This window comes from Castor canadensis, chromosome 6 (genome assembly GCF_047511655.1).
Source record: "Castor canadensis chromosome 6, mCasCan1.hap1v2, whole genome shotgun sequence".
Lineage (NCBI taxonomy): Eukaryota > Metazoa > Chordata > Mammalia > Rodentia > Castoridae > Castor > Castor canadensis.
This window is the reverse complement of record NC_133391.1, coordinates 37,948,598-37,971,116: the sequence shown is the minus strand read 5'-3', so window position 1 is coordinate 37,971,116 and position 22,519 is coordinate 37,948,598. Positions and strand designations below refer to the sequence as shown.

At 42.4% G+C, this 22,519-nt stretch overlaps 1 protein-coding gene across 1 annotated transcript in view; it reads right to left on the bottom strand.

Annotated features, from left to right (window-relative positions):
• Ano2 (anoctamin 2) overlaps positions 1-22,519 on the bottom strand; it is a 313,200-nt gene that overhangs the window by 65,607 nt on the left and 225,074 nt on the right. The window contains exons 15-16 of the mRNA XM_074075322.1: positions 14,368-14,445; positions 5,020-5,215 (exon numbers count right to left, since the gene is read on the bottom strand). Of these exons, the coding sequence (XP_073931423.1) occupies positions 5,020-5,215; positions 14,368-14,445 (274 nt within the window). The remainder of the gene's footprint in view (positions 1-5,019; positions 5,216-14,367; positions 14,446-22,519) is intronic.

Below are 22,519 nucleotides of genomic sequence, written 5' to 3'. Positions count from 1 at the left end.
GTTGCAACAGTCAGTCTCTGTCTTCTTGGGATAACTTTGCATTTGCCTTCCTCATCTCAGTATTTCCTCAAAGCCCTTTGTAGGCAAGCAGAGTTGAAATAACAAATACATAGATGCTCATGGAAACTTCTACTGTGGCTTATTCAAGGTTAACTTGAAAACATTCTTTTTGAATGCATAAATGAAGACAGAGATGTATTTCATCAAAAATGGCATCCACAAACATGCACTCAGATCTACCATGATAAATGAAAGATAAAGTCACTGCTGTCAAGGGCCTTGCACCTATTTGGAGCAAGTGGTAGAGTCCTGCCCTGCTCACAAAATGGTCATGTACTTCTGTACATGTTCCAACAGTTTCATCTCTGGGCTCGTTCTAGTCAGTGAACTGTGAGCAGAAGAGATGATGACTCTTCTATATGGAAACATTTGATAGCCACTATGGATCCTCCAGTCGCCAGTCTCTGACATAGTGTCATCTGCATCCTCCATTAGTTTGGGTCATTCAGCAACCATAATTTGAAGATTAATTTATTACTCTAGCAAAACGAAATGTATTCTAATACTGGGAACACGCATACAGATAGAAACAATAAGGTAAGACAGTATATGACTGACATCCAATGAGTGTTTCCTCCAAGCTTATCCCCACCTGCAAACTTTGTCTTTGCTGTTTCATCTTCTCAGAGTTCTCCCTCCAGATTCTTGCATGATAAGTTCCTCTCTTGTTCAGGTCTCAGATACAATATTAACACCTTGACAGGCCTTTCCTGATCACTTGGTCCAAAGTACATGGCCCCAAACCACTCTCTATTACACCATGCTCTTCTTACACTCTATGAGATGCTCTTGTTACCGTCTATCTGTCCCTTACCATAAGGTAAGCATAATGCATAATGACAGCAGAGACCAGACTCTTGTCTACTGCTGTGTTCCCAGAATTCCAAGAATTGTGCCTAGTACAAAGTAGGCACGCTATAACTGCTGATGGGCAAACAAGTAAGTGAAAGGTCTATACCAGAATTGTTCAGAGAAGGAGGAAAAATCACTAGGAGCTGAGTGTTCAGACAAGGACTCACGGAGGAGGCAGCTTTGACAAGCCCTTACAGGACAGGTTGCCAAGGTTCACAACAGCAGCTACGGTGACATAAACCAAGCACAGGGGTGGGAACACATAGGGTGGCCTGGAGTGATCATAAATTGAGTAGGTTGGCTGGGTGAGGAGAACAGTGGGAAGAAGGTAATTGAAAGCCTCAAATCCTGACTTAAGGGCAAAGGGCAGCTCCCTGCAATATTGAGGAGGGGTTCCCCCAAATCCACTACTTGAGAAAAGATGACTGGGAAGGATTTCCAAGATAGAGGCCCATAGACAGAGGTTAAAGATAAGCACAGCCATTAGGTTGTGAAAATGTTCCAGCAGGGTGATGATCCAGGGCTTGAAGCAGAAAAATAATGAAAGAAAGAAAGATTGATAAAAATTGGTCCAGAAAAGGTCCATGCTGCTCAGTACTGCACAGATCAGGTTAGGAGGAAGAGGGAGCCAAGTCAAGAGCTCAAAGGCTCTTTCCATTGAAGTCTTGAGTTTAGTGGACTCCCACTATACAACAGTAACTCTCTGAGCCTTAGGGAGTACACAGTGTGAGACAGACATGAGCAACAACCCAGGATGATGCCCACAAAGGTGAATGAAGATCCAAACACCACCACTATGCTGATAGGGAGACACTTACACAAAAGTAGCACAAAAGGTGTCTGTATTTTAGAGGTAGAGTCTGAGTTTGAGCCTTAGTAGAATGAGGATCTAATACTTTCCTTACTGGCCATATATAGCTTTTGTGAAGATATATTGGGCTTAAAGAAAATTTTCACATTATGAAGATCACTAACACAAAGAACTAAATGTACTTGTTAGAATTCCACCTCTTTTCATAGAACTTTCTTATAGACTTTCTTATAGACTTGGCTTAAAAAGCTGGAGTAACCAGAACTTTTTGGATATGTGGGAAATATTAGAAACAACAGACAAAGCTTCACGATGTGGAAACATGTGTATGTGAGCCACTTTGTTTATGGCCTTAAACAAGAGATAAAGCCCAGCCTTGCATGTGGCTACTTACTAATGAGTTTTTGATTGTTGACCACTCTACCTTCCATCTATTCCACTATCTGGAATTTTGCAAGAAAAGAAAAACATGGATGGCTCATCCCTGTAATCCTAGCTACTTTGGAGGCAGAAATTGGGAGGATCACTTGAGCAAAAAGTTAGTAAGACCCCATTTCAACAAACAAGCATGGTTGTACACACATGCAATCCCAGATTTGAAGGTGGCAGAGGTAGTAGGATCATGGTCTGAGGCCAGCTCCAGGCAAAAATGAAAGACTCTATCAGAAAAATAACTAAAGGTAAGAAGGAATGGGTACATGGATCAAGTGGTAGAGCACCTATCTAGCATGTGCAAGGCTGTTAGTTCAAAGCACTAATACCACCAGTAAAAGGAAAAATAAAACACAGACAGCAAGAAGAAATTTCTATACCATCATTGACTTCCTGTTTTTCTCATCCATACTTCCTGTTGACATTCTCAATAATCTGCTTTACATAAGATCTTCCTGCTTCTCCCTATTCTGTTGCATCCAATGCCCCTGCCTGAGCAATTCTGCAGACATACACCTCCAATGTGTCAAACTTTTCAAAACTTCCTCAGTGGTATTGGGTTGGGACCAGGCACAGGAGATGGGGACATTTCTTTCCATTTCTTGTGTTCCTCCATGAAGAAGGGTATGGTCACTTGTAATGCCCTAGCTTACCTCTGCTTACCTCATTCATTTCTCCTCTTGGGTAAGAGACAGGGGAATAGCTTGTCTTATCAGTCAATCTGATAGGTGCCTCTGACATTCCTCACCTGCATGCTGCCTCTGCCCTTTCTTTGGGAGCAAAGCACTGTAGGCAGTAGGTGTTCTGTGCCTTTCTGTCTACCAAACTTCGCATAGCTGCCCTGTGTATCATGGCCTGCCATTCAGAGGGTAAATCTGCAGGGAATTCAGTATTAGGAAGCTTATTTGGACTGGGAATTGAACTTAGGGCAATGCCTCCAACTTTTCATTTTCAGTTTGTTTTCACTTAGAGTATCATGTTTTGCCCAGACCAGACTTGGTCTATGATCCTCCTAGCTCTGCCTCCCAAGTAGCTGAGATTACAGACATGTATCGCACACTCTGTTTTTGAGAAGTGTCTCACTAACTTTTGACTAGGTTGGCCTCAAACCACGATCCTCCTATCTCTGCCTCCTGAGTAGCTGACATGTTGGCTTTTGTTTACTTCTGATTTTATCTGATTTCTCAGCTGGTTCAGGAATCAGGCCAGCAGGATAGTATTGTTGATTGGATGCCTCTTTGAACTCTAGCAAATACTTTTCCATTGTCAATGAAAATAAGCACAGAGTCCTCAACCTGGCACGTAAGGTCTTCTACCAAAAAGTAAAGCCAGGTATCAGTCAAATCTCCTGAGACCAGTTTCCCACTCCAAAAAGTAAAGCCAGGTATCAGTCAAATCTCCTGAGACCAGTTTCCCACTCCATTCCCCTGGTATGGTTAGGTTATGCCCTAACCATACCAGGGGCCCAAGTTCAGCTACCATGCTGGGTTCTTCTGGTCTCCTGGACATATGTCATGCTTTCTTTCTCCTGTATGCCAAGCTTAGTTCTTTCTGCTCTGCTAGCATCAAAAGTCACCAAAATTCTTCCCAGTAGTCCACATGCCACTTCTCTGTGTGCTTTTATGGGCATGAGGAATCTGATCTCTTCCCTCACAGCCACATTTCTCAGTTTATTTCCTCTGCTAGGACCTTCTTCTGATACACATGCCCACCTGACACCACTTGTCTCTGAGATGTCCAGGTCAGTGCCCCTGTCCCAAGCCTCCCTGAGACCTTGGCGAATCAGACACTCCTCTAACTACTTCACAGAATCCCATACAGCATATCACCAAATACTCTGAATTACAGTCCTTTTGGATTTTTCTCAAGGAGCTCTGAAGGAACACAGATAACATATATACCTATGTAGACACCTGACGAGGGAAGAGCTGCCACCCTGGCTGGCCCAGCATGGAGGTCAAAGGCAGGTGTGAGCCAAAGAGTAGATGGCATGCTGGGGAAAGGCACCAGCACAGCAGCCTTCTTAATCCCCGAGTTCTCATGGGAGGGTTGTCTTGAGGATAGAGTCAACTTATCAAGTGTCCAGCTTCTAACTGGTTCAGCAAATTAAAGACATCATACAATTAACTCAGCATTCCTCTGAGGTTAGTGAGAGGCTGAGACTTCTAGTTCCTAGAGCCAAGAGGGAAATTCCTGGATTCATAGAGGAAAAGGGTGCACCCAGGCCACCCAGAATAAGAACGAGGAAAAGTCTCAACTTGCCCTCCCCCATCTACTGAATGCAGATGCCAGAATGTGGTCTCAGGCAACAGCAGGTTGTGGCTCAAATGACACGTCTGAATGTGGAGGCCACTGCATTTTTCTCACTGGCTTGAAGCTTGGGAAGTCTGATATGCCCCTTTGAAGTCTGCTCAGGGCCTGGGGAATGTGTGGATTTTCTAGGATAGATAAGACCCTTTTGGGTTCAAGTATCAAGAGGCTTTCCTCCATCACATAAATGATCTGGGAAAATGAGGAAAATCAAACTCAGTAAATTTTAACAGGAAATGCTGAATCTGCCTTGCTTCTGAGTTGGGCTAAAAAGAATAGATCCCCTAGATTATCTTTAGGGCATAGTGAGTTCCTTGTCACCTAAGCTACTGACATACTAAAAGGATTCCTGCTTTTAGAGGAATTCCTCTGGCAGGTCACACAAGTTCACGGACATTGCACTTCCTCATTCTTCCAACTCAAATGCACTGTACAAAGCATCCTGTTATCATTCCTTTGTTTACTTCAGGTCATTACCACTAAGCACCTTGCACTCATTGGATTGGGAGTGATCAAGAAGGCGCAAGATAAACGAAGGGTTTGGGACACAGTACCGATTTTAGTGAGCCACTTGGCTACAGCACCATAGATCTCGTCCAGAATGAGGATGACCACGAGGTTGATGATGACCGCTGTTGCCGTCACTGTCGCCCGGACATTGGAACGTGTGGCCTTATTGAGTGACAGAGCAGCTGCAGTTGTGATCCGATACACAATGACCCCAAAGACAATCGAGAAAGTCAGGGCGATCTGTGGAGGGAAAAAGGAGAGGCACATATCAGCAGGTCATTACTGAACACCTATGATTTGCTCAGTCAACAGTGCTGTTTGCTATATCAGTGTTATTAGCTGCTGTCTCTTACTGGGCAACTGGGAAAATACAAACCCACTGGATTTTTATGCAGTGTTCCAGGTGTAGGTACATCTTCTATCATAGCTTTATATCGGATTCCAAATGGTCTATAACACACACACACACAATGGAGTGTACATTGTGTACACTCATATCCTGTGATTTCTTTCATTAGGGAGCTTCCAGTCTACAATGAAGATAAGATGAACTCTTTTTACACCATAGTCAATAATACATGCAAGTGTATTAAGTCTCAATGAGCAGAATAGCTGCTGAAGGAATTCAGATCTGGTTGGTCGGTAATAGTTTGTGGAGGAAGTAGGATCTAAACTGGACCATTCATGAGAAGAAATAGGGAGCCACTGAAGGTACATGAGATGAGGAGAGATGAATTAGTTTGTTGGGTGGGGTAGGAAGGTTGCTCAAAGGAGAAAAATGGGTGGTAAATCAAGAGTACTATTTTCAGACTTAGTCCTCAGGGTGAACAAAATCAGAAAACAAGATTCCCTACCAGTGATTTAGGATGGAGGGCAGATTTCTCATTTGATGCACAAACTTATTGCTGCCATGTTCCAAGGAGATGAAGCAAACCCATGACCTTTAAGGTCCCTTCATTTCCTCATTCTAGAACCTAAGGACTGTCCTAGACCTGCACGGCCTAATAGTCCCACCCTTTCCCATGTCCCCCCTCCCTCCCTCCTACCACAGATAAGGAAGAACCATTCCCAGGAAGAACTATTCCCAAGAAGCTGTGAACAGAAAAATGCCAAAGCGAGGGGCAGAGGAAGGAGAGGCACTAGCCATGCATACCCACTCAGCCCCGCTCAGAGCAAATCCAAATTTGCTTCAGTCAAGTGGAGATTTTTTTGGCACTCTTTCTGCTAATGGGGCTGTTTGGGTCCTATTTCCTCTAGAGGACAGTGGCACTGGCTAAAGAGGGCTAAGTAGGACATGAGGGGAGAGAAAAGGGCAGGTGGAAAGTCCTCCTAAAGGAATAAACTGCTGGACTCCCTGTTCTGGAGGGAGGGGAGAGCCCCAGTCTTAGGCAGTGCTTTGCAGGCAGAGTGACTGATGCTCTGGTGGGCTGGACATGGGTTGCAGATGTGTCAAGGTATGGACACCTACAGACCTCTGGGGGTGCTATAGTCTGGGACATTCATGGAAGACTCAGTCACCTATCCTAGTGTACTTTATAGATGTTAGTATTTGCCCTGTGGGCCACGGTGGTAAGAACGTCAGGAAGATGGTGTTCTCTGGGTAAAGGGAGGGTGTGTGTGTGTGTATGTGTGTAGGGGAAGAGAGATGAGAAAAACACTCCATGGGAGGCTCCTCTTTGAATAGGGGTGGAATGGGGTGGGGGGCAACAGAGAAGCCAGCCTGCAGAACTGTGGATGGACGACAATCATGTGAGTGGGGAACCTGGACATGACATCACCCTGCTCCAACAATGTAGACATTTCAATTCCTGCTCCTCTGGGATTGTCACTACCAGACAGTAAGGGTCTGGAAAATATGGTGTGAGATTCTTTTCCCTCAAAATCACTTTTGCAGTGATGGCCAGCGATGGAAGTATTGATGAGGTTGCAGAGCTAGGGGCATGAGAAGCCTGTGTGTGTGTGTGTGTGTGTGTGTACATGTGTGCATTTGGGGTTGGAGAAAAGACCTGGAGGAAAATGGCAAAAACATCCTTTGTTTTAGAGTTTTGGGGAGGAACATGGGGAAAGATGGAGAGACAATAAGCTTCTAGGTTTCTCTAAGCAGCTCAGCTGCTGAGTGGGGAATAAAGGGCTCTCTTCCTTACTACTCAGCGTGTCTACTTTGTGCTGGCTGCACCAGATGTGGACTTGATAGAAATGCAGAATCCCAAGCATAACTTCTGACTTAGAATTTGCATTTTAGCAAGTTTCCAGTTCAAATCCAAGAAGCACTGTTCTGCTCACTTAGAAAATCCCCTTTCCCACCCTTTCTTCTTCCTTATTCTCACCACCAATACTCCTCCCCAGCCCTCTGATTGTTCTTCACAGCCTTGACTTCTCTGGTCATGATTTTCTATCTCAAGGTAGAAACCAAATTTGGAACCTCTCCTTTATCATTTCCCAGAGTATCTCAAGATCTACAGAGCTTTCAACCTGCAAAAGCTTGAGGACCAACCACCAACTCACCCCCATGACCATTTTGTAGACAAGGAAGCAGCCATGGGAAAGGCAATCACCCTAGTCTCCTCATGGTAGGAATTAAAGAATTTTAGCATGTAGGGATCATTCACCGATAGCCTTTGGAAACTGAGGCCCAAGAAGCAACAATCTGATTGGTCTAAGGTCTGGAGGGTACAAGCCAGAGCTGAGATGTTAATGATGATAACAACACCATCATCATCAACAACCAATCCATTGTGATTTCTCAATGTTGTAGTTCAAGGTGCATCTTCACAAGCATAAATCCTTACAATAGCCATGCAAGATCATCTTTTGCAAATGAGATTTCATGATGATTCAGAATTTGAGCCCTGTCCTATGGTTCTAAGTCTACAATCCCATCCTGACATTAGAACTCAGATCTTCTAGAACTAAATCCAATATCATTTCTGCAGCTGTGACTGCATTATTGACTTGGTTTAAGTTCAACAAACACAGGGAATATGGGATGTTCATGATCAGTCTCCCACAACTTGGCCAAAAGAATGTTCCTATGCCATTTCACAGTATGGCCTCACATATGGAACTGGTTGTAAAGATCTGCCGATTCTCAGTTATTGGTGACCTACCTGCCCCATGGTCACATTTCATAGTCCCTAGAAGTTTCAGTGCTTTAATCCCATAATTTTACCTCTACGGCACAATGTGAGTCAGTTCAGAGTCCTCTGTGTTATACTGTGACAGAGACAGGAAGGAGAGATGGCCTCATCTCCACACACCAGGTCTTGCATTCTGTGCCTCTTTTATTTTTGGCTGTTCTAGGTTTGAACCCAGGGCCTCCATCTTGCTAGGCAGGCACTCAACCACTTAAGCCACTCCACCAGCCTGAGTCTTGCATTCTGAAGCAAAGTTGAGAAAACCACTGCACACATACAAGAGGGATGAGCCAAGCCACAGCTGGTAAGAGGACCAGGCCTCAGTTCATGAGCTTCTGCTGTCTTTTGAGTAAAGAACAGGGGAACAGACAGAAAAAAGGCTGGTTACAGTTTCCTGTGGGAAACACTTGGAGGAAAGTATATGATTGGAGAACTTTCCAGAAAAGAAAGAAGAATTAAATTGAAATGCACAAGGCAGAAGCTGTATCTGCTGATCTGGTAGGATAGTGTTCAGCCTAGGGCATAGCATACAATGTAGCTCAAGCAAAACACACACACACACACATACACACACACAAATGGCTCTATCACTGACATAATAAACTAATAAGCCACCTCTGACATTGACTTTATTTACCTGTATCCTAACACATGTCTGAAGCACTTTCCATGTGCCAATCACACTTCATTTAGGTATTATCAGAGGAAATAGCAGTGAAAAACAAAAATAGACAGAAATTGCTGTCCTCATGGAGTCGACCTTCTAGTAGGGAAAGATAGACAAATCAATAAGATAAACTATGTGGTATCTCTTGTGTGACTATAAAACTCTGGAAGCAAATGAGGCAAAACAGGCTTAAGGTTGGTACCAGTAGGGAGGTGGGGAAGATATAAGAAAAGGTTATAGGAGGGTGAATATGGTGGAAATATTGTGTACACATGTATGAAAATGGAAAAAATGAGACCTATTGAAACTATTCCAGGAACGAGGGGAGGAGAAATAAAAGAGAATGATGGAGGGGGTGAATTCAACTATGATATATTGTAAGCACTTTTGTAAAGGTCACAATGTTCCCCCAGTACAACAACAACACAAACAAATAATAGAGAGGTTGCAATTTCAGACAGAGTGGTCAGACAGAGTGGTCAGGAAAGACCAGGTGGGAAAATAGCTTTTGAATAAAGACCCGAAAAGAAGAAAGAAGTTTGAGGGCATATTCCAGAAGAGGGGCCTAGTGTGGAGTGAGCAAGGGGTGTGTTGAGCTGGAGATAGGTGGGTAGCAAGGAGGAGGGTTAAGCATTGACTTCTACAGTTCAGGAGACTATTAGAGAGTTTTGAGCAGAAGAGAGACATGATTTGACTTAGGTTTAATAAAAAGTTGGTGTGTTGATGATCTATAGGGTCCAGTATAAAAGCAGGGAGATCAGTCAAGGGACTATTGTAATCATCCAGGCAAGCAAAGGGGGAGTTGCAGTGTACAAGGATAAAAACTGATTATCCAGCACAGGAGGAAGACACAGGTTCTAGAAAGATTTACCCTCTGACAGTCTCCTTCCTCAGGGAAAAAAAAAATGAAGAGGGTAAATTCAAAAAGGGAACAAAATAATCCAAAAACCCTTAGCTCAGCACATAGGATGGAAAAGAAAGAAAATTCATCTTTGTCCATGTTGGCTTCTCACCTAACAGGGCAAATGAGACATTTCTTTGTTCTTGTTACCCACGAAAGAAATGTGCTCAACTGCTCTCTCAGACTGGCATCTCCAAAGCCCCCAAGGGGCCATGTTTGTGGCACCTTCCAGGAAGGTTCAGTCACAGGAGGTGGAGGATGAATGAATGGGAGACACTCACTTTTATTGCAGTAGGTGCCCTGGGCTTACCCTAAAAATTATTCTTTCTAACCACACGCCCCACCTCATCTCATTTAACACACCTCGTTCTAGGGTAACACTGAGTCCTTTTCTTCAGAAGACAGAAAAATTTTAAAACATTAAAAAGTGAAGAAAAGTTAGTATCAAATAAAGCTTTTCAAAATCCAGTAGGTTTGGGAGCGTGTAATTTGTTGTCCAAGTTGGAATACTTCTGAGAGTGGAAAAGAAGTACGACTAAACCTTACCCTTAACCAGCAGGCTTAAACTAGGACTGACCAACAGCACTTGACTTTAAAGAACTAATCATCAGAGGGGTTGTACCCCATTCCTACACTGCACCCCAGCTCCTGTGCACACATGCCAGCCTCAGCACTTGCTGGTGGCAGATAGGGGACCCCAGGTGGTTCTTGGTTCTGATACAGAATCTTGCATTTATATCAAGATTTGGAATCTAGTAGGAGGTTTTTTAAAAAGAGACATAGTGATAGATTATTTATGAATAATCCAAAAGAATTCTCACCCTCCAGTCTAGCTTTACAAGATCTCTATAGAAGTAATAAAAATTACACCTTTGGCAAGATGACCCACTATTGACCTAGTTTTCAGTTTTTATCAAATAGTAATCCAGCAATCTATTTGTTGTTGACAATGAAGATGATGATGTCAGGTGATAATGAGGACAACCCAAGTTATTATCCCAGGCAGTAGAGAAGCTTCTTGTTGCAATCTCTTCTTCCCTGACTCCTCAGCAGCATCTAGTGCAATGGATTGCCCTCCCTCTTAGAACACTTTCTTGGCTTTCAGGATGCCCTATTCTCCCCTACTGTTCCTTTTCAATCTTCTTTTTGGCCCCTCCTTGTGTTCCCAAATTATGACATTACAGTTTTCTGAGATTTAGTCTTTGGAACTCTTCTCTGTCTTCCCTCACTCCCCTGTGATCTGCAATTTCATCTATAGCCAATTAGGTCTCCAGCTTGGAAATCTGTACTGAACTCCAGATTCATTACCATTCATGAGGGCAACTCCAGAATCTCTCCCCATCCCAGTAAGGGATACGTTTGGTTGCTCAAGATGAAAGCCATGGAGTCATTCTCCACTCTTCTCAGTTTTACAGGACAAGATCAATTTGTTTTCAAAATGGAACCAGCACCTGAAACTTTTCATTGCCACCCCCTCACTTTTTGAATTGTGGCAGCAGCTCCCTGTTGGCCCTCCCTCTGCCCACCCTTGCCCTCTTACCAGGATTTTCTTACCACAGCAGCCAGAGTGACCCTTCTGAAGTTTCTGATCCTGTCATTTTGTGTCAAACCTTTTACTGAGGATTCCCATTCACATAGCATGAGCCCACATCCTTGTTGAGGCCTGTGGACCCTCCCCCTGGCTCCCTGTGTCCTCTCTGACTGCATCCATTCTCCCCTCCTTCCCTCTAGGTGCTCAGTTTCAGCCACACTGCAGCTGTGTCCTATACTCCAGACACCCCCTCCCTGGGGCCATTCCCTTCATTGTACCCTCTGCCTACAAAATACCCATGTGGCTGGCTTCTTCATTTCCTCCAGATCCTTGCTGAAGTCTTCTCAGTGAGGACTTCCCTGACCAGCCTATTTAATATATGTGTTTTGTGTATTTTTTAATGTCATCATATAAATACAGGAAACTTCATTTTATTCATATGCACATAGAGTTGAATGAATAAAGCAAACTACAGAACAACACACCACACACCTCCACAAGCCCATTGCACACACCATCTTCCATCCTGACTGTTCCTTTAAACCTAACCACTATGTTATTTGTGACAGTCATTTCCTTGCTTATTTTTGTAGTTCTATCACTTAGGTATTGTACCCTTAAGTGATACAGATTAGGGTTGTCACTTTCTGAACTTTGTACAAGTAGAATAAAACTGTACATATTTTTTTCTTGTTTTATTTTCAGCCATGTTGCTGTGTTTCACTATGAGTTCATTCATTTTCATGACTGTAGTACTGAGTTGTATAAACATACCTCAGTTTATTTATCCATTCTAGTGGGGATAGGCATTTGGATTGTTTGCACTTGGGGTTATTATAAATAGTGCTCCTGTGGACATTTTTGTACATGTATTTTGCTATGCATGCACATAAATTTTTCTAGGGCATATATCTAGGAGTGGAGTTTCAGGGCCACAGGCTATATAAATTTGTTTTACCAGATAATGCCAGACTGTATCTAAAGCATTTTTGAAAGTTTCCACTCCCACCAGTAGTGTGTAAGAGTTTCAGTTTGATCTTATCTTTTCCAACACTTGATTGGCAGACTTTTCAATGACATGCTTTCTGTTGAATGTACCTGGAATTTCACTGTGGTTCAAACTAGAAATTCCATGACTAATGAAATTGGTTACTCTGAAAGAGTAACCAATTGGTCATTTGGAGTTCTTCTTTTGCAAAATACCTATTCAAGTCTTCTTTCAGTACTTTTTTATTGTATAGTTTTTGTTTTCTCCATTGGTTTATAACTTTTTCTTTTTTTTTTGGTGGCACAGGAGTTTGAACTCAGAGCTTTGCACTTGCAAAACAAGTAGTCTATCTCTTAAGCCTCCAGTCCAGCTTTATAATTTTTTATATATTTGGAGACTAATTTGTGAGTCACGGTCATTGTGAATGCATGCTCCCACTTTAAGCCAGCCACAGTCGCCAATTTCTATCCTCCTGGTTCACCTAACACCACCCAGATCAAAGTCTCAGTTTCCTTAGATAGGAAAATGTCCTTAAGACAAGAAAATAGATAGTCCTTATGGTAAAAGCAGCATTACTGTCAAGGCATTTGTCCCCTTGGCTCCGATTTTCCTTTACACTTTAACCGAGTATTATTACTATCCTGCTAGACTCTGAAGGCTTTAAGAAAAATTGAAAAATATACGTACCCACTATTTTTCATTAATTTTTGCCAAAATGGAATGTTGCGTGTACCCTAAGCTACCATAACTGGAAATGGTAATCTGTTTTACTTACTGGCTTACTTATTTATCATCTGTAAACTCTTTAAGGGAGGAATTATCTTGTTTTCTGCATTGCCCAGTACCTAAGAATAGTACTAGATACACAGTTGTACTCATTAACGACTTCTTGAATGAATAAACTCTTACATAAAAATATGCAGATTGTGGGAGAGTTTGGAATGCTAAATTAAACTTTATATCATTCCAGCTTACAACACTGCAGCTTACTATGTATTCCTGAGTAAATTCTCCATGCCTCACACTTGTTCAGCAATGAGACGAAAACAAGGTTAGACTGCTAAGCTTTGACAACTCTGTACTTTATATGCAAAATAAAGAGTTGAATTAACGTCTATGTTAAGTGTCCTTGCTTTGATTTTTGTTTGTTTTGTTTTTTGAGGCCCTCATTGAACCCATGGGGTCGCACATGCTAGGAAAGCACTTTACCACTTGTGCCCTGCCCCAAACCCTTCTGCCCTTTTGTTTGTGTTTTGGGTTTTGAGATACAGTTTGCTGGCCTCAAACTTGTGATTCTCCTGCCACTGAGTGCTAGGTTTATAAGCCTGCACCACCACACCCAGCACTTTTTAAATTTCTGAAACCAGGACATGATTTCTATCCTCAATAATCACAATAGCAGTAACACTGGCAACAGTAGTCTCAATCCAAGGTCAGAGTTACCTCTGGCCAATGGGCCCAGGAAACTACATTTTCCAGTCCTAATGTTTGAAATAAGTAATCCTGTACAATTAATACGTGATCTTGCTTAAGAATACTCTGAGCTATAATTATAAACTCTCTTTTGTGAAACTGAGTGTCCAGTCTTGAATACCTCCCTAACAAGGGACAGATACACTAGTGACCATAACCTGGTCCTTGGCAATTTCCTTTCCTGAAGTATTCTAGCTTAAATTATTGATCTGACTCCAATACAAGTCCCAGGCTTCTCCCTCAGCTTTCCCTGACACAGCTGAGACCACCTGGGTCTTACAAAAAAAGTTCTACCAGACACAGAGAAATAAATGCAGCAATGACACCAATGAATCAGACCTAGAGCCCCAGCTGGCTCTCTTTTGTGGCTTCCAGGCACTTCTATTCCACAACCTACTAGAGAGAGCCACCCCAGCCCAAGCAGGCTGGCTCAGTTCTGCAGCCATTTTCCCTGCATTACTTCTCCAAGTTCTTGGTTTGACAGTGGGGAAGGCCCTGTCTCACTTCCTGGACATTCCAGTTCTAACATGAGCAGTCGATGGCCTTGCTTTTGGACAAGCTCCTGCTTCTCCATACAGGAGCCTGGCCTTTTCCAGCCCCTCATTATTTCCAAAGCAAAACAATAAAACGTCCACAGCTCTCAAGTAGCAGGATTACATGCACATAGACACAAGCAAGTGGTCCCTCAGGGAAGTTACCATAAACAAGATGGAGGCAAAGTTCATCAAGTAGCCTGGGAACCGATCTTTCCAAGTTAATTTGTCTTCATCATCATCCTGGGGAGAAGAAGGGTAGAGACAATCAGAATTCACAAATAACTGATACTAATTTTCTCTCAATTTTTAGCATAAATTTGCATATAATTAACATTTGTATATAATTAACAGCATATATAGATATTTTTCTAGTCACTGATGCCTTACCTTTTATATCAACAGCAGCCCTTCTAATTCTGTATTTCTAGATGAGCTGACACAGTACAGAAAAGTACAGTGAAAACAGGAGGGTGGGGCACAGTGGCTCCCAGCTGTAATCTCAGCTACTCAGAAGGTGGAGATCAAGATCAAGGTTTGAGGACAGAGCAGGCAAAAATTAGTGAGATCCCCATCTCAGCACACGAGCTGGGCCCCCTAGTGGTGTGAGCCTAGAGTCCCAGCTATGGGGAAGGTGTAGGCATGATTGTGGTCCAAGGCTGGCCTAAGGCAAAAGGTGAGAACTTATCTTTGATTTCTGTCTCACCCAGTGCTAAAGTTCTAATTTAACCACTTATCTGCTGGTGAGCATGTCTCATCACATTTCTGACTCTATTTCTTCATCTGTAAAGTGGCACAGTAGTGAACCTGCCTTTCCTGCTGCATTGGATGGTTTTGTGTGTTTGTTTTGTTTCCATGAGAAGCACATGAACACTGCAGAACAATAGACAAACAGCAGGTGCAACCCAACCACAAGGTCACATGCAATAAATAGATTATCCTTTTAATAAAATGTCAATTACTGACCTTCTACCCTAATCATTTTACACATTACCCATAGTCCCTTTTTGCTCTGGTTGTTTTGGAGACAGTGACTCATTTTATGCCTGGGCTGGTTAGACCATTACCTTCCTATTTTATACTTCCTTCCACCACTGGGATTACAGGTACATACCACCAGAGCCAGCTTTTTTCCATTGCAATGGGGTCTTGCGAGCTTTTTTGTTTTGTTTTGTTTTGTTGTCCAGGCTGACTTGAAACCATGATCTTACCAATTTCAGCTTCCTTTGTAACTTGGAATGATAGGCATGAGCCACAGGACTCCAGCTTCACTAGCCACAATTTTTATTCCTCAAGAAGTTTTATGTAGTTTCATTTCCTCCAGAATGATTCCTTTCATTGCTGATGCTGAGATCTTAAGGCATAAATTAAGCCAATCCATTCAATCAGTTTGCTTGAAAGGTCTCCCTTTCCCTCAGACTGGGTACAGTACACACAGGCCACTCCCCTGGAACAGCCATGTCACAGTCCCTATTCCTCCTTCATCATACTCTGAGGACCTCCTTTGGCCGGGTGATACCCAAAAGCATGAACTGGTTAAAAAGTTCTGCTCTGTACCTGATGTATAATCTCAGTCTGGGCACCTGATTCCTCCTAGCTAGAGTTCTATAACAACAGGATTGATGGTACACATCTGTAATCCCAGCCCTAAGGAGGCTGAGAGAAGAGGGTTGAGAATTGGAGACCAGCCTGGAATATATACAGTCAGATCCTGTCTCAAAATAAATAAATGAATAAATAAAAATAAAATAAGATAAAATTGAAGCCACGTTTGTGAAGATACTAAGAAAATAGCAAAGCACACAGCGCCAGTCACCTAGGTGTCCACTCATTGTGTCTGCAATGAGCCTGAGTCAAACTCCTCAAGGGCCTGCCCAGGCCCCCTGCTCTGTTTCCTCTTCCCTTCTCAGGACTGGTATCTCAGAACACACCTGATTTGGCTCTAGCAACAGTGCCATCTAGCCTTGGAAAGCTTGTACTGTAAGCCAAGGATCGTCTTAGCCTAAAAGACTTCTTTCTAAAATCCTCTGGGTGCACAATGTGTGTAGACTTTGGTGCCAGGCTCAGTGAAGAGACAGAAGAACATCTGTATGATCACTGCCCTTAAGAGGGGTCTCAGGCCAATGAAATGGAGGTGATACCCACACACCCAAAGGGTGAAGAAGCACCTGTCAGTTTTGCAGTAAGTTCTGTCTCAGGAGTGATCCTATAGGGACCCGAGGAAAGGATGAATTTTCAAGCATGTTTAGAGCAAGTGCAGGGCTGGATGGGCTTTTAATACATGGTGCTGGAAATGATTGTTGAGTTTGAAGTCATTTAGTAATTAGAGCTTTTATTCACATATGATGTAAACAAGACATATGCTCAAGTTTTCTTTCATTAAAATGATGGAATCAGGTCTCAGGACTCCTAGCCCAAGTGGCTTTTCAACACATAAAGAGAACAAGTTACAGTTTTAACCAAGTGCAGTCAAACATAATAATAAGCTAAAAATCAAAAGAAATTTCAAAAACAATTTTTTAAAAATTCCCACAGGCACATTGTACAGCTCAGTTGATAGGAGAAGTTCTCGGTCAGTCTCACATCATCCTCGCCTGTGTTTAAATAGTTGCAAGAACTGCTGCCTATTCCCCTGCCCCTAATTTTGTGAAAATTTTGCTTCCTGTGTTTGGTACCTAAAAACCAAGAAGAAAGTTAATGTGCTTAATCAAAGTGATCAAGTGAGAATTTGAGATTTGTTGAAAGACAGCATGTCTTTAGCAGAGGTTGGGTGGTATTGTTGAGGAAAAAATGAATCGAGCATCCACAGTACAGAACCTAACTCTGCATCGTGCGTGCTTGGTTTTTACTCAATGGCAGTCTTGCAACCACAGGGTCTACTGTAAATTCACATGCTGATTATTCTGGAGAGATGGAAACAGAGCCTATTCTAATAGGACTAGAATAAAGCTCACTCATATTCTTCTTAATTTAGAAGTAGAATGTCCTGTGTTTTCCTTCAGTATTCTTAGTTTCACTCATGCACTATTGTTTTCCTTTAAATTATCTTGAAAGTATTTTCCTTTAAAATGTTGATACGGGCTGGGAGCTGGTGGCTCACACTTGTAATCCTAGCTACATGTGAGGCAGAGATCAGAAGGATCACAGTTGGAGGCCAGCCTGGCCAAATAGTTCTCTGATACCCTATCTCAGAAATTCCCACCACAGAAAAGGGCTGGCAGAGTGGTCCAAGGGGTAGAGTGCCTGCCTAGCAAGCATGAGGCTCTGAGTTCAATCAAGTACTGCCAGAAAAAAAGGCACTGATAAGGAAAGGGAGAATGGAGACACGGGGTGCACCAAGGGGCCCTTCCTGGCTAATTACAGGTAAGATCTTGACTACTGAGTCTTGGTTCAGTTCCACTTCACAACACTGAGCACCTTCAATGGAGTAGGCTCTGAGCTGGATGCTGTGAACCCTGACCTCCTGACCTGCACAGAAGGGGCTCAGAGACCACCAAGGACACAAAGAAAGGGATTCAGAGCTAAGCAGGATTGGGCAAGTAGCATTACTAGCTTGTATAAAAGGAGCCATAATTAAGAAGCAATTCGATTAGTTATCCTCTCAAAGTAATTGTCTTGAAAAAATACTCTAATATATTTGTCAAAAATTCACCCCTTCTCATGTTTAGAGTAATGAGCTTTTTTATTTCTCATTTGTTTGCTTACTTTTGAAACAGGGACTCACTATGTAGCTCAGGCTGGCCTTGACCTCAAAATCCTTCATGCCTCATCCAGGTGAGGATGATGTGAGACTGACCGAGAATTTCTATCAGCTGAGCTGTACAATGTGCCTGTGGGAATTTTTAAAAATTGTTTTTGAAATTTCTTTTGATTTTTAGCTTTCCAAATGCTGGGATTACAGGTGTGAACCTTGTTGCCTATCAGGAAAGCAGCTTTTATTTATAGTAATGTGACTCTAATAAAGGAATCTGATTAATACTTTCTACTTATTGGTACATTAAAGATGTGAAGATTCATGACAAAATACTGTTAGTTGAATACATGTCACCAGCATATGGGACAACAGAAAAGGAAGGAGACTTGGAAAGAACATCTCATTTCTAAACTCTGAGCTCTAAGACTTATTAAGCAAGTGATCTTGGAGAATTCCTAGAACTTCAGCTTCTTTATCTGTAAGATAGACATATTCCTTATTTGTAAAACAGACCTATCTATTATACCAAATTGCCATGCCTTTTAAGCTAGCCAGCCTATGAAGAGGGCCAGAAGAATGCAGATACACAGAGGTGAGAACTCTCAGCATCTCCCTCTTCTCTTAATATGGCGATCACACACTTGTCTCACCTAAGTGCCACAGGTATTAGGTGGATCCCGTGAGTGAGTACATGGGACAGAGCTTTGTAAACTCTGAGGCTCATACAAAAGTAAGGTCTAATCAGCTTTGACTATATCAAAAGCCAGTGATTATGAAGCACTTAGCTAATGTACCCAGTACTCAGACATGAGACCAGCTGTTGTCTGTGCTTTTCCTTGTCTCTGCTGTCTGTATGTAGGTCCCTGGACTACGTCTCCCACATATGGATCTCTAAGCAGCAAGTAGCACAGTAGTATCCACATAAAACCACACCAGTGCCCTTTTGGAAAGCTGAGCATTTGGAAGTGAAATCACTAAAAAGGCAATAGGTGGCTGGGCACTCATGCCTGTAATCCTAGCTACTTAGGAGGCAGCGATCAGGAGGATGGAAGTTCAAAGCCAACCCCAGGCAAATAGATCATGAGACCCTATCTTGAAAAAAATCTATCACACACACAAAAAAAGATGGTGGAGTGGCTCAAGGTGTAGGCCCTGAGTTCAAACCCCAGTACTGCAACAACAACAACAAAAAAGGCAACAGGTGAGAGCCGTATTTAAACACATACCTTGGAGAAAAGGCATTTTGAAAAGTGATGCTTATCTTTAAGGGTTTTATTCATTTTTAAATGAAGGTATAATTTATATCATGTATAAAAATTCACCTTCTTTAGTGCACAGTTGTGTAACTTTTGATAAATATATAAAGTCATGCAACCTCAACCACAACTCAAAGTACTTCTGTCACGCCACAATATTCCTGCAGTTCCCTTTCTAGTCTACCTCTGGTTTCACCCCCAGAGCCTGACAACATCTTTTATGTCTCTATAGTTTTGTCTTCTTCAAAATGTCACATAAATGTATTCATACAGTGCATAGCCCCTTGAAGTCTGACTCCAATTGCACAATCCACTTGCAATTCATCCATGTTGTTTCATTTCTCAATAGCTTTTTCCCCTTTACTGAAGATGGTATACATGTCATCGTCTGGCCATAGTGCAGAGCATTCCATTCACCACTTGAGGGATTTTGGATTGTTTTCCAGTTTTTACAATTACAAACACAAGTTTGTGTGTGAACATAGGCATTCAATTCACTTGAGCAAAAGTCAATGAGTTGGAATTGTTGGTTTATACGGTTTGACTATGAGAAACTGCCACACTTTTCTTAAGTGGCTGTGCAATTTTTCATTCCCACCAATAGCAGTGGATAGTTCCTTCCTCTATTTTCTTTCTTTTAAATTTTAGAATAGTTTTAGATTTACAGAAAAGCTTCAAAGGACATACAGTGATATTCTATACTCGGTTTTCCTATATGTACAGTACCTTTTTCACAATAAATAAATCAATTATTATACATCATTTTAAACTCAAGTTCATTCTTCATTTATTTTTTCTTAGTCTTTACCTAATGTCCAGCATCACATTGAAGATACTACATTATGTTCAGTCATTATATATCCTTAGGCTCCTCTGAACTCTGAAAGTTTTCCAGACTTTCCTTTTAGTCAATGAGTTTGTCAATGAGTTTAGTCAATGAGTTGCAAGGTGTACTGGTCAAGTGTTATTGTGCAATGAACCTCAACACGGGCTTGTTTGAACTTTTTCTCATGATTAGACTGAAGTTTGGGGTTGAGGTAAGTTATGGGACCTTTATAGAAGTAAAGGACTATCTTCACTGCATCATATCAATGGTGATCATGACAAGTGATCAGTAAGCATTGTGCCTGGCATGGAACCAGACTTGGGCATTAAAGGAAACAGGCTGAGATCGTCTTCCTTGTGGGAAGCCTACTGAGCCTCTATCAGTGCAAGAGGGAAAGCAGGGCATGGCCTGGACACTATTAGAATTTACTGAGACCAATTCTAACTGGAATAAGATTGGAAGTCCCTCATTCTTGTGCTCAATGTCACTTTGCTTGCCTTGTTTTCCTAGGACAAGACATCCAACCTTGCAGCAGGTGGAGGTGTCCTATTAATCTGGAGGTGACTGACCAAACCCTTGGGAACTAGGAATGAGAAGGATTGGCAGTACAAGTCACTTGGCAATTATGATGTTGATGAACTAGGGCTGGTTAAATTGCATGAGAGATGGGAGGTAGACCCAAACAAGAAACCCCATGGAAAATAGGAGTGAGAGACTGACAAAGAGGGGATCAGATGGTTAACTAAACACAAGTCTTATCCAACTGTGTCTGAGGAAGGGTCAAATAGCATTAGTTTGCTCCAGTGTCCTCATCAAGAGCATGAGCTCTGGAAGTGGGCCAAACCCCTCTCCTGGGATGCCGCATCACGATTTGACATGGCTGGCTAGAGGAGACCTGCATACATCTGAGACTTGGAGAATGGTGGGTTGAGAAGGGGTGAAGCACTGGTAAGAGAGAGACAATATGGAGATATAGAAAATACTTTTCCATTTAAGGAACAGATGTTAAAGATAAGAATCCAGTAAAACCCACATGTTCCTGGGGTTTGGAAGGAGGTGAAGGGTGACAGCCTGGTCTTATGTGGCTGAAGGTCTTGGGGTTAATAAACGTTATGCATTTTTGTGAGCTAACCTCTTGTATGCATCAATTATCCTGGATGTGTGGGATGCTTCACTGAAATTTTAGGTAGAGATTAGTAATTCAGTCAGTCAATATCATAAATTCAGTTACTCATGGGATGGACCATGTTAGAGGGCAGAGATGGGATTCAGGCTGCTTTCACTTACTAAATGAAAGCCACAAACTGATAAGAGTTATGCTGTGAACCCCTGGTCTGTGACTTCAGGCCAACCTTGTCTTCCACATGTATGCTAGGGGAATCAAAGGAGAAACAGTGAGCCTCAGGGCTGGGGCCAGCAATCTATCAAATACAGCCATAATATAGTTTGAGGAAAATGTCCTGTACTCATTTATTTTTCTCTCCCTCTCTCTATCCCCCTTTTCTCCTTCTTTACTAGAGCTGGGCATCAACATTAGCCTGGTTGGAAGGGCCAGTGGTACCCTGGAAATACTGAAAGGTGGTCGCACCTGGAGGCAGTAATCTAGGTTCAATACCTAGCTCACAAATGATTTGACTGTAGCAACTCTGGGATATTCCCAACTTCTCTACACCTCCACTTCCTCATCTATAAAGAGACTGAAAATAGTGCCAACAGTAAAAGATGACTGCCATGAAGGTGAATGAGCTAACTCATGGAACATGCACACCTCTGTGCATTGCACATAGTTAGAATCTAAAACCTTTCACCTAATAACATCATTTTAATTGTGTAATCATCATCACTTCTCCCACCAGGAACCCAGGCCCTAACTGGGATACAGTAGGTGATGTTGCCTTGTCAAAATGACAAGAAGGTCCAAGTTCGATGTGGTCATTGCTTCCTATAGCACAGCTATAGGGGCTACTTTTCCTATTCCAAAGACAAATAAGCAAGTATTCATTGACTTCATTCCACCATCTGGCACCAATCTCCCCTCAGACACAGCTTGTTCCATGGTCTCTGCTGGGTAGATATCTTTTTAGGACCTTCAAGACCTGTCCCAAACAGTTTCTCAGTAGCGATCCCTACCAATTAGGTTTTTCTCATAAAATTCTGCCTCCTCCAGAAAGCCTTCATGGGCTGGCCAACACTTGATCACATGTCCCCCTTCCCTGAGCATGCATCTCCCATAGCTGCTATTGCTATCATCATTCAGCAGAGTGGTCTCGGTCCCAAAGCCTCTTTGGAGGCTGAGCTTCCAGGTCCTGCCCTTCAGTTCTATGGATTCATCCCAAACTGACCCCCAGAGCCTTCCAGAGACAGGTACTTTTAGGGACATAGTCTCAGTCTAAGAAGGGAATCTTGGCAAAGGAACTGGAGGCGTCACGTGGCATAGGACCTAAGTCAACAGGCATGCTGAATGCCCAAGACAAAATGCAGTGTAATTTGTGGCTAAAATGGAAAACATTATATTCCTCTTACTTCTTGGTTTTCTCAGCA